General features: G+C 21.3%; 2 protein-coding genes across 2 annotated transcripts; one reads left to right on the top strand and one right to left on the bottom strand.

The window, feature by feature from the left end:
- Nucleotides 1-475: 475 nt before the first annotated feature.
- On the bottom strand, nt 476-9,956 carry LOC105361497 (DENN domain-containing protein 1A). Its single transcript, XM_011498697.1, has 16 exons — nt 9,726-9,956; nt 9,107-9,262; nt 8,882-9,019; nt 8,672-8,807; nt 8,219-8,272; nt 7,887-8,144; nt 7,512-7,613; nt 6,925-7,167; nt 6,558-6,734; nt 5,377-5,409; nt 5,252-5,306; nt 4,990-5,170; nt 4,028-4,160; nt 2,138-2,836; nt 883-1,107; nt 476-734 (listed from the first exon to the last, which is right to left on the bottom strand). The coding sequence occupies exons 1-16, from the start codon at nt 9,740-9,742 to the stop codon at nt 504-506; spliced, it is 2,838 nt and encodes a 945-aa protein (XP_011496999.1). The 5' UTR covers nt 9,743-9,956; the 3' UTR covers nt 476-503.
- Nucleotides 9,957-10,437: 481 nt separating this feature from the next.
- Nucleotides 10,438-12,752, top strand: LOC105361689 (aldose 1-epimerase). The gene is made up of 7 exons (XM_011498941.1): nt 10,438-10,523; nt 10,981-11,111; nt 11,569-11,747; nt 11,789-11,962; nt 12,048-12,289; nt 12,350-12,473; nt 12,540-12,752. The coding sequence occupies exons 1-7, from the start codon at nt 10,444-10,446 to the stop codon at nt 12,741-12,743; spliced, it is 1,134 nt and encodes a 377-aa protein (XP_011497243.1). The 5' UTR covers nt 10,438-10,443; the 3' UTR covers nt 12,744-12,752.
- The last annotated feature ends 446 nt before the right edge of the window (nt 12,753-13,198 follow it).

Raw genomic sequence — 13,198 nt, 5'->3', positions numbered from 1 at the left:
TTTTTTATTAATGATATTGCATTTGATAAAATATTTAAAAAGATAATAATACATAAATATTCACTTGAACTTTTTAAAAGTTAATAGGATATTTAATTTGGAAATGTCAAATGAATTTATGTAAAAATTGATACAATTTGAAATTTAGTAATATAATAAAATTAATAAATTGTAATAACGATTTATTGAATATATGTTTTCTAAATTATAAAAATTAACAATAAAAATAATTTTAAATTAATTTAAGATTCATATTAAAATTGTATATTTTTGTAAATTAATAACTAATTTAAAAATATAATTATATGAATATTTATTTTTATTGTTTCTATATTTATATAAAATTGTTTAAAACTAATAAAATAAAATATATTTATTAATTGCATTTAACTTGATTTTATGTATTTCAAATTTTAACGAATTATAGAAAGTTATTTTTTAATTTATAAGCATTTTTTAATAAAAATTTTGAAAAAAATTCAAACATATAACAAACATAGTGTTTAATCAAATTTGGTCCAATTGCTTGGTGATTTTATGGTTTGCTGAGATGTATTAAAAGATACGTCAAAAGATTTTTTATCAATGCTATTATTGAAATTTGACTTCTGTTTTGACTGTAACTTCATCTTTGAGGATGATGTATTATCTGTATTTAAATTTCCATTTGATAAATTAAATTTATTAAAATCCAGACCATATTCTTGCAGCAGATCCACATCACATTCCTTAGGCTAAATTATAGAAAACATTAAAAATAAGTATCAAAGTTAGATGAAAAAATGTATAAAATGAGGAAATATTTTGTGTTGCATTTTTGGAAATCACATTCTTAACAGCATAAAGTACGATGGAGAGAAACAAACAATATTTTATACATACTTGAATACAAGATGTAAACTCTGACTTGTATTGTTGCGGAGTAAAATATGGATAGAGTGGATTGCTTAAGCCCTCGCTCATTTCCGGTACATAAAGAGACTGGCTTATTTTTTTAGAAATATTGCTATCAGGTAAGTCATTTGATGACTTTGAAAGCAATGGATCAAAATCGTCATTATTTGATGAATCTAGTTTAATCAAATCTTGTACATCTGATGAGATAGCCTGCAATATTAATTTTTTTAAATTTATAAATATCATAATTCGAAATACAAGTTGTTTCTACTTTTAAAATAAATTGATATTAATTTATTGGTATACATCAGAAAAGATGATGAACCTTTCATTTCCAATATATTTTAGTGAGGGAAAACAGAAAAGGGAATTTTGTTATTATTAATAATAATGATGTAATTATTTAGAATAAAATTAATTTTGTTATCCTAAGTAATAGTAATACTAAATAGTCAGAATAATAATTCAATACTATTACAACATATTTTTAAACATATATCTTAATAATATATATATTGTGAAAATTTTAATTTACAGCATAAATTTTATCTACATTAAAATAATTTTAAAAATTCATATTTTAAAATAGGTTATGACATAATAAATATAAAATAGAAATTTTTTAATAATTGACAGTTACATTCTCTTATACATTACTACAAATTTTCTGCAAGATTAAAATTTTATCTATAATTTCTACCAGTGACTATTGAATTATTTCAATATTAAATGAAATTTATAGCTTAAAATTCATGATAAACATATCTATTAATAATGGAGTATATTTTTTTATCCATAATAGTAAATTTTGAATTCGTTTGAGAGTTTTATATCAAAATATATTTTATATTTTTAGCTATTTCGACAGATATTAATGATGTTTAGATACACATTAAAATACAAATATTAATACGCTAATTTAGTGAAAACTAATTTTTATTGCAGTTAATAAGAATTATTATATTTTATAGTTACATTATTGTGAAACCAAAATTGACTATTATATTATTAAAATTAATTAGATGCTTGAATTAAAAATAACATATATACATATTTGACAATTTCCATTTTACTCAGTATTATTTAAAAAATACTTTTAATCATAAAAATATATTACTAAAAAATGTATAAAATATATTAAATATTTTGTCTACAATAATACAATAAAGGAATGAAACAAAATTTTAAAAATAATTAATTGCAAACGTGCTTTAAAATATAAAAATGCCAGAACATTTACCTTTGGATGTGTAGAACAGGAATCAATATGTTTTAATGATGAAAGTGATTCGACAGGCAATCTATGGTTTTCTATGTGAAATAGGAGATCAGGAAATGAATTAAAAAATGGATTGGTACTGAAAGGATTGCTTATGTTTTGATATGTAAAAATGTCGTTTATAATACTAGGTTTTGAATATATCACAAGTGGATTTTCTATTCCAAGGTTATTGGTATTTTTATTGCCATTCTTGTATTCATGCATCGTAAACTCCCTGTTTACCTTTGAATTGCCATTGGGCATTTCGTAGTTGAAATTCTCTCGTTTGATAGAAAGATTGGTTGGATTGACGGACTCATTTGAGATATTGAAAGATTTTATTTTACTCAAATCACTATTCATTTGAATAGAGGAGAGTTGAATTAAGGGAGTCTTGTTTTTAAGTAAGTTTGAGCTGATAGATTTCATCTCTCGAGAGTTCGTGCTACTATTATTTTGTTTGTATAATTGAGATGTATTACCTGATACAACTTGAGAAGAAAAGAGAAGTGGACGAGTTGGGTTTTGAAAACGAAGGTCTTCAGGGACTATGACTGTAGATGTAAAGCATTTTGGGAATTGATAATGTTCATAAGGAATAGGATTAGGTGGAGGACCATGTCGCAAATGTCCACTCCATGCAGATCTCAAACTCTCTAAACTGCAGACTGGTTTCAACTGAAAGGTGATGTAATAACACGCACACTTAACTATAATTTTTAGATTTATACCAACTATTTTAAATACGGGTATATCCAATCTTAAAACTTTGAAAAGTTTATTAATATTTATTACTACTATTAATATTAATTGCTACTGCTACTACTACTGCTACTACTACTGCTATTGATACTGTTATAATAATAATCTGGACACATAAATTATTTTATTAAATCAAGTTATTGTATTGCAAGAGACTGAAAAATCCAACATTTATATTACTCACATATCTAGTATTTTATACAGAAATGAAAGCTATATTAGGAGCTTTGTTTCAATGAAATTATATGTACATAATTTATGAAAAACTATGATATATACATATATATATATATAATCAGAGAACAAATTTATAAAATAAATACTTTTCAAAGCTTGAAGATTTGTTTGTTGAACTTTCTATGCGTGATTTTAAAATTCGACATATAAAAATATTTTTTTTATAATAAAATATAAATAAAATTATCCATATTTAAATAATCAAAAACAATATAATATTACATACTATTGATAGTAATTGTTACTGTTAATACTGTTCTACATGTGTATTGATATTAGATGTTACAGCTAATATTATACCATACATGTATTATATATCATTATATTACCTTATTCATGTCGAAGTACAAAATCTGACGCATTATGAAAAAGGATATTTTTCGATTTTATCAGTTACAAATAGCCTGTTATAATGAATCTTATTACTGTTCCTTCGAAATTATATTAATATATAATAAGCATAAGAACCAAAGTTAACTATGTAATGCAGCTTTTTCTTAAAAATAAATTTATAAAAAAAGCAAAAAATAAAATTCTTATCCATAACATGCTCAATACTCACTACTTTTTCTTTCTGCTAGTAATTGTGTATATTAATAATATATCTCATGCTTAAATTCATTTTATTGTAAAAAAAGAAACATGTGTGTAAATGATAATTTAAAAATATTAAAATAGCGTCAACAGCAAGGTGATAAAGATGCATTCTTTGTAAAACAAAACCAGCATAAATGAAAAAGAATGAAATAGTAATGATTATGATAGACAAACTAATAATAGGTTATTACGAGATATTGAATATAAAATTGTTTGTAAGAATGTAGTAAAGTAATATATTTCTACCTTTGTCATTAAGGTATATTCACTTACAGCTCTGTCCACTGCAGGCATATTAGGGAAGATCACATCATGCAACTCATTCATAAGATCGATTTCTATTCTTTCAGGTGGCGAATCCTGGTCATCCAGTAAATTAGGATTTAGTGTTGTGTACTGCTTTCTACTGTAAATGTATTTATCTGTTATTTTCATTATATATTAAATTATAAATTGTCTTGGAATAACTGACATTTTCTCTATTTTTTAAGGTTATTACATAATTTGAATAAATTTACTTTAATATCTAATACTTAATCTTTTCTAATCATTTACTTAATTTAGAATATTTTAAATGTTTAAAAGTGTGATACATTTTTATCCATCCTTTTTATTTTGCTTTAATCATATTTCTACTTATTTAAATTATGTACAATAAAATGGAAAAATAAACAATTATATAATTGTATTTCTATTACCTTATTCTTGTAATTAAAGATTGAATCACTAATAAAATTAATAACGATAATCTCAATGGAATAAGTTCTATTCATGGTAAATTTTATAATAAATATATATAATATATAACAATAATATGTATCCTTTTATAATAAAAATGTTATTGTTTGTGAATATTTATTGTTTGGCTTTTTTAAGACAGATAACTCAGTAAAAGTAATTTTTATAAACCATTTGATTATTTAATTAATAAAAATGTATCTTCAGAGGTTAAACTACATTAATAAACTATAAAATATTTTAAGTACATTTTAAATAATTGAGTACACATATAATATAGATTCAAATTTTAATGGCTTATAAATATATGTTTACTATAGAAAATTTAATCAATACATTTTGTTATAAAAAGAACTCATGTTTAAAATATTAATTACGAAAGGTTATATAGATTAATTTAAAAACATTTATAATTAAAGAAACTTATTTGAGTATATTTAAATAAATAAATAAGTTTTAAATAAATATTATTTATTTATCAAACATTCATTTATCACCTTGTTTCGACATTACTACTGCGAAGTCGAAGATCTTTCCGGTAATTAGTTATCGGCGTACGGCCACTAGAAGATATAGTTGAAGAAGAAAAAGATATGGACCTTCTATCTAGTGTTGGAGAATTTGGAGCAGATCTAGGTTGATGAAATCGCATAGTACTCTCGTTTCTACTAACGCGATCTAAAATAATATTATTAATGAATACATTTCATACTTATCAGCTATGTTATATTTATTATATTATATCAAAATTTGATGTACTTTTCCATCTAAGGCCTTTGTAAACTGTCTTCATATCTTTTCCTTTATCTCTAACCTGATACCATTATAAAAGAACATTACTTTAGATCTATTGATTGAATTATTTAAGATTTTATTCAGCTTACCGATTTTACAGCATATTTTACAGCAGGATTCGCCTACAAAAATTTCAATAAATGATTATAATATATTCATTTTGAATTAAATTTTGAATTAAAAGATATGATAATACTGTCTCGTGGAAGAAAAATTTTGTTCATTTATTTTCATTACTCCATTATAAATTTTAATAATAATAAATAGAGATTAAAAAGAATAACTTGATATTTTTTAAAATACTTTAAAAATTTTTGTAAGAAATTTTTTTATTCAACCAACTTGTTTCTATTTTCTATATGGTTTAAAATTAAATTCATTATTATTATCTAAAATTATGTGTGTAAAATCCTATGAATGAAAATAAAAATATAATTATATTCTTTGAAAAAATATTTTTTTAAATTTAAACAATTAATTTGTAATAATGTAATATAATGTAATATGATAATTGGAAATAATTTTCACTTATAACTAATGGTTTTAGAATAATCTTATACACATTTAGTTAAAAATAATTAAAATTTATAACAATAACTTTTAGAATTAAAATATAAGTATAAGGTATATATAATTATACTGCATTAATAATCTTATCATTATTATAGTGGTAAGTTTACAATTAAGCAAATGGTCGAGGATATTTAAGAAATACATTAAGATTATTATTTTTAGAATTAATTTTCTTATTAAAAGTGTTCATAAATTAGTCTTTATTAATAGAATATATAGAATATCGATTAAGATAAACAAAATTAATTATTTTGATTGAAATTTTAATATGATTAATAATACATTGATATTAAATATTAAAAATCTTATTTTAGAAAGATTATTTAAAATTTTCAGATAATCATAAATATTTAATTCATTTAATAATATAAATTATGATTTTTATCTGTATAATTTAAATAAAGCGAATTTTCACATTTTTATTAAAATAAAAATATATTAAAAACATATATAACTCAAATAGAAGTTTTGTAAATTTATTTTGACATTTATAATAAATGAATGATCGATATTATAATTTTAGATTTACAAATTTTGTAATGATAATATTTTTTTATGATATTTAATAAATGAATATATTTGTAAAATATTAAATCTACTAAAATTATATTAATATTAAATCTAATAAATAATACCTCTATTGCTATAAAATAAATAATAAAAAATAGTCGCAAATTAAATTAATATTATAACTGACCTTATCTTTAACACTACGAATGAAAGCAGAACCTTCTTTACGCATAGCATAAGTCCACTCTCGATATTGTTGCATAAATTTGCGGCCAGACTTATCGGAATAGTTGCAAGCTTCCATTTCGAATTCATCTGAGAAACCAAGCCCTGAATTCAGCATATGTAACCTTTCTTCAATAAACTAAAATAATAAATATATATTTTTTATTTAAAACAGTATTATTATAAATTTAAAAATGTTAATTGTAAAACAGCAAACGTAAAACATATTTTTTTATATTTATTAACTAAAAAATGTTTTTTCATTATTATTTAACAATGTTTAATTTAAAAATTTCTTTGCTACAATAAATATAAAAAAGAACAAAGACCTGTTGAAAAATTTGCAATTCCAGCATTTTCCTAAGAAAAGGTTGCATGGAAATAGGTCGATTTTCAACGAAAGCCTCTTGATCAAAAGTTATTTGTACATGGTCATTATGTTGGTCTTGTTGTAAAGTAAGCGCTTCACGATAACCAGCTGTTAATTGAACTAAAGCTCGTAAAAATGCTCTAGAAACGCCATCGCCAAGCAGAGCAGGTCGATTACGTAATGCTTTTCTTAAATTTGTTACCTAATATGTCAAAAATAGTTCAAATAATTTATGTGCAAATATTTATTTAAATCTAAAATTAAGAAACATATTATATCTGACGTTATAAAATGAATATTTACTTAATATTATCGAATTGTTTAATAGAAAATAATTGAGTTAATTGCTTTAAAAAAATTCATTGAAAATATGTACTTTAAATTTTACAAATTATATTTCTTTTTAAAATATATTCACATTAATTTAAAAATAGCTTCCATGTAGAATGAAAACTGATAATTGTACAAATATTTCATTATTATATGTTCTATTTATAATATATTATTGAAGTAATTTTTAATATTTATCAAATATCTTATACAAACCACATCTTGAGGTAAAGATTCCAAGTCTTGGAAAGGAGATTTAATAGTATTATCATCTGCATTAAGAATAACAACTTCTCCTAAATCATTTTGACGAACACGCTAATAAATAATACTAAGTTATTATTTAATTATTATTTGTATATTTAACAAATATTTTTCAAAGCATTTATATATACAAAAAAAAATAAAGCAATTTAATTTAAAAATAAAGATATTTTATATAAATTATGAAATAGTGCTTTATTAATCTGATATATTTACTGTAAAGATGTTAATAATAAAATGAATTTTTTTGAATATGGATTATGCATGAAATATTAAATTTTTAAGTTACTTATGTTATATTTATGAATAAAAATAATAGAACAATACCTTAAGTATTGGTGATGGTACTCCAATTAGAAATGGCATTGGGGCTAATAAATAATCAGTTAATGAAAAAGGTAAAACTGGTATAAATATATGTTGCCAAATCATTGGGTATATTAATGCATTACAAGCTTGCACACATGCACTTAATCTGGACAATCTTTTAGATGTGAAAATAATTCGTCTTTCATATAACATTGAGGAAAATATAATCATCATATTATGAGAATCAACTGCACTAAAATACTCTGTCAAATTTCTCTACAATTAAAAATGTTTAATATATTATTTAAAATTTTCAAGTTTTTAAAAATATTTGTTAAATAAATACATACATTTTCTGGTATACTTGGCAGTTGGAATTGTTTTGGTCTTTGATAAATGAATGTCTATAGTTTCAATTATTTTACATTAATAAATTAACTATAAAGATTTGAAAAAGACTTAGAATATAATATTAATATTGTAAATATATATTAATAAATATTATTATAAATATATATATGCCAAAGTTAAAAATATTATTTTCAAATAAATACAAAATTTGATACAATCAATTTTAATAATTTAATTTTTATTAATAAGTTATGTTTCTACTGTTGTTTATTTTTTCATATCTGTACATTATTTTTCTTTATTTTAACTAATTAATTATGTCAAACTTTATCATTTTTAAAACGAAGAGACTGGTTTATTTAAAATTTATCTATATAATTTTTTATTGTTCCAACCATAAATTTTATATCATATTTATTATTTTAGATTCTTTATTAAATTATAAGACTTACAGTTTTAGAATCTGGTAATAAAATACTGATTGATGCTCCTGAAATTGGAATAGTAGCCTCATAAGTATCTTTAAGAAATTTCCATAAATCTGTATCATTTTTACTAGTGGTTAATGTTGCTATATAATTTAATAATCTATCAAATAAAATATTATTTTGCTTTAAAAGAAAACTGCTAGTAAAATACATATTGTAAATAATTAAACTCACTTATAAAATATTTCATGCCATGGTAAAGCACTAAGAACAACTAAAGCTGTTTCTGTTTTTGGATCATGTCTACAAAATCCAAATGTCCATTTTGAATCTATACTTGTAAGTACAAATGAAAAATGTTGTACTACAAAACTAAAAAAAATGTATTAAATATTGTTTAAGAATATTATATTATAATATTAATCTATATATAATTATATTTTTAAATAAAATGTTTACTTTTCTACTTCGCATGGATAAGCAAATTTAGGAACAGATTTTAATATTTCTAAATCATCGTATGATTCAGGATACTTTTGTGTTATCCACGCTTGTTTCTCTCCATTTGTTTGAGCTACTTCACAAAAACACTCAAATAACTGTTTTACATTTTCCCTATAATAATTTTTTATATTACAACTATAACAATTATTTTATATTATTACATAAATTATTTTTTATTTAATAATACTGAGTATATAAACAAAACTGTTATACACTCATCACAGATTCAATAAAATAGCAAAAAAAATATTTTTCAAGAAATATAGAAAATGGATTTCTATTAAAAATCCAAACTGTTTAACCTTTTATTATAAATAATTTGTAACAATAATATATATTCATTATTTTAAATTATAAAAATAACTTATCTTTGTATATTATAATGAATATTTATAGTATTGACTGAATATTTAAAATACATATATAAAATAATTTTTATAGCATTTGCTTTTTACTTAAAAGAAAAATGTTTTCAAAAATAATTAATATTTCTACTATAGGTAGAGTTCTATAGAACTGAATGTTAGGTTCAAAAGAGAATAAAGTTTTATAATTAATATGAAAAAAAACTTACCTTAATCTGGAACCCATTATAGTACTTTTTATATGATCTTATACTATGATTGTTATATTTATTTATCATCTTGTTGATGCATATGGTTTTTACAACTCATATCAAAATAAATCAATATGCATATTTTAAATCATATATATACTTTAAAAGGGTTAGAATGGCATATAGATACCTCTATACTTTTTTGTTTTGAATCAATGAATTTATACAGGGGCGTTAACGACAGCAGAAATGCAAAAAATAATTAACATAAAAAAAATACAGTGGAAAACAAAAGAATGACATCACTAGCCTGTTATTTCTTAAAGTGCTATAGTTTGAAATATTTTTTGTTCTTATTGTACTCACAATGATAATATAATTTACTAAATAAAATATTAATATGATGAGTAGACATTGGTCTATAATATTAAGCCAATAAATAACAATAAATGCACGAATATAATAGAAAAGAGATTGTTTGAAAATTTTGAGTTGAATCTGTTTTATGTCACAGCTGATAAATTTCTAACGTATAAAAAGAGGTTAAAACATTCTAATTGGCCCTTTTTACCTTTTATATTCCTAACTAGGGATTTTATTTTTAATAACTATATATATCCTAGTTCCAATTTCGTTTCCAAACGCTTTAAATTTAAATTGAAAAATAATACATAAAAATAATATAAAATTGTAAATTTACAATTTTCTTTTATTGTGTTGATTAAAAATTTCAAGTATGAGTATGAAAAAATTTTCTCGTATTGAAGTTAATAATTTTGGAACATTACCAGATAAGCCACATGAAATTATACGAAGGTACAAAACCAATTTTTATATTGATGAAAAGACAAATTAGGGTTACATTTATATATATATATATATATATATATATATATAGAATATAATTAAGAGAATTTTTAATATAGTATAAACAAATTAATATATTTTTAATAGTTTTACAGATTCATGGAAGCATAGTATTTTTAATTTTATTTAATTATAATTTTAATTATATAATTGAAAAATAGAAATAAAATCATAGATGTTATAAAAGTATAATTTACTTAAGATTTTTAGAAAATAATTATGTTTAAATGTATATTTTCGTGGTTAAAATTTACTAAAATAATTAAATACAAAAAAGTATAAAATAAAAATGAGATTAATATCATCAATTGAAAGAAATTCCTTTATATTGAATTAACAATATAATTATGACAAAATAACTTTTTAGGATCCAAACTGGATTCCTTGAATAAAATTTTCGTTACAGATACACAATTAAAAATAAAAATAATGCTTGCGTTCAATTAATTACCTTGGGAGCTGGAATACAATCTATAACACTTCCAAATAAAAATGGTGATATCGCTGATGTTGTTCTTGGGTTTGATAATGTAACTGGTCAGTAATATTATAAATAAATAAATACAATTAAAAAGAATAATGAAACTCAAAAGTATTATTTCATTATGTTAATCTTTTTTAAAAATAAATGAATTCTTTTTTATTTTCTGATTGTAATTTCAATAATTGAAAAGCTGTATATTTTTAATATCTTATTAATAGAAATATTTATAAAAACATAAATATATTGTTTTTTTTCAATTTTGTACTAATATAAATAAAGATGAATAAAAATAACAATTTATTAGTCACATTTTAATTTGATTAAAGTGTACAAATTAGCATATTTATACAATTTGTAGAAAATTGATATAGAAATTCAACCATTAATTAGATATAATATATGTGAGGAAATTATAGTATCGATACTAATATGTATTGAATATATAGTATATATCTTTAATATATATGATTGTCATAAAGTTAGATAAAATAAAAAACTTGATTTATATAGGATACTTGAAAAACCGATATATTGGTAGAATTGTTGGAAAAGTATTAAATCCACTTACCAAATTCTCATATGGACCTAATAAAAATGCAGACCATTATTGTTTATTTGACATAGTTAACTGGGATTCATATATTTTAGGCGAGCAAGTGGTAATATATTGCACATATTTTTATGATAGATAATTATATAAACTGATGTATCACAAGGTATATTTAAACAGGTTATGACGCATGTCAATTGCGAGAGCAATAAGAAATACATTGGTGATTTGCTAATTCAGGTAAAATACACTTGGACAGACGATAATCAACTGCATGTTGATATAAATGCGATGAGCACAAAACCAATGCATATTAATGTCGAAAGCCACTGTCTTTTTAATTTAGCTGGACATGTATGTTTATCATTATTTATATTTATTATATTTAACATATCAAACACTTAAGTAATATAATATTTATTTCAAATTTATTTTGTAGGATATGGGTATGAAGGAGTTAAAATGTCATGTTGTTACAATAAATACAAATAACTTATTGCAGTTAAATACTGTGAAAGATATTTCGATAAATTTTATTAACAAAATTTATAAAAAATATAATTTGCATTATCCTTCAACACTAAGTAAAAAACGATTGCATAAGGTAGCTGGTGGGGGATATAGTCATAATATATGTATTGCTAGTTCTAGCAATACTTGGTACTATCAATTCCATGCAAGGTAAATCATTACAAAACTAATAAATACTTTATAAAAATAATTTTATTTTCTATGTAATAGAATGTTACATCCAGTAACTGGTAGGTTTTTAGAAGTTTATTCAAATCATCCATCATTATATTTGTACACTGGAAATGATCTACCAAATTCAAAGAAAATTAACCCACCAGATATAAACAAATATGTAAATAAACTATTTTTATTAATATTAATTGTTTTCAAAGTGTGTAATAAGTATTTAATTCTTTAGGATAAAAATCAAAATAAAGTTGATAAATTACAAAAAAAAATAATTGGTAAAAATGGAATACCTTATAAAAGACATGGATGCTTTGCATTTATTGCTCAAGAATATCAAAAACCATTAAATTATAAAAATTATCCTTCAAACAACTTATATCCAGGCAAAATTTATTCACATAATATTACTTACAAATTTGGAATAGTTGTATAAATAATTATATTTAAATATTATATCATAGAAAACAAGAAATTATTTTATTTAAAGAAAAATTCTTATTTAATTACTTTATATAAATAATATATTTTTATATTTTTTATAGTAAATATTCTATACTTAAATTTTTAAAACATCTGTACTTTAATACGCCTACATGATAAAAATACTTTATGAATTCTTAGAAGTATAATTTTAGTTATATTTAATAGATATACAGTTACATCTGTAAATCTTTAAATATTATCTTAATATTTTTTATGATAATTATTTTCGTTATAAATTACTATATGATGAATAAAAATTTAAATAGAAAATTATTTTCAAAAGTTAAAATTTGTTCAGGCATTATCGATTGCAGTAGGGTACCTATAGATGGTACTAGTGTTGAAAATAAATGAATTATAATATAATAATATAAACTAATTTTTACTTAAAAAAAAGAAAATAAT

This window comes from Ceratosolen solmsi, unplaced genomic scaffold, assembly GCF_000503995.2.
Source record: "Ceratosolen solmsi marchali unplaced genomic scaffold, CerSol_1.0 scaffold30, whole genome shotgun sequence".
Lineage (NCBI taxonomy): Eukaryota > Metazoa > Arthropoda > Insecta > Hymenoptera > Agaonidae > Ceratosolen > Ceratosolen solmsi.
This window is presented reverse-complemented; position numbering and strand designations above follow the sequence as displayed.

What these genes read in the sequence shown, in the direction of transcription:
- LOC105361497 (XM_011498697.1), bottom strand. An exon ending in TACCATCACCAATACTTAAG is followed by an intron (nt 7,614 to 7,886) that starts GTATTGTTCTAT and finishes ATTATTTATTAG; the next exon opens with CGTGTTCGTCAAAATGATTT. An exon ending in CCTGTTCTACACATCCAAAG is followed by an intron (nt 1,108 to 2,137) that starts GTAAATGTTCTG and finishes TTAATATTGCAG; the next exon opens with GCTATCTCATCAGATGTACA.
- LOC105361689 (XM_011498941.1), top strand. Translation starts at nt 10,444, where the DNA reads ATGAGTATGAAAAAATTTTCTCGTATTGAAGTTAATAATTTTGGAACA. An exon ending in TGGGTTTGATAATGTAACTG is followed by an intron (nt 11,112 to 11,568) that starts GTCAGTAATATT and finishes TGATTTATATAG; the next exon opens with GATACTTGAAAAACCGATAT. An exon ending in GCACATATTTTTATGATAGA is followed by an intron (nt 11,748 to 11,788) that starts TAATTATATAAA and finishes ATATTTAAACAG; the next exon opens with GTTATGACGCATGTCAATTG.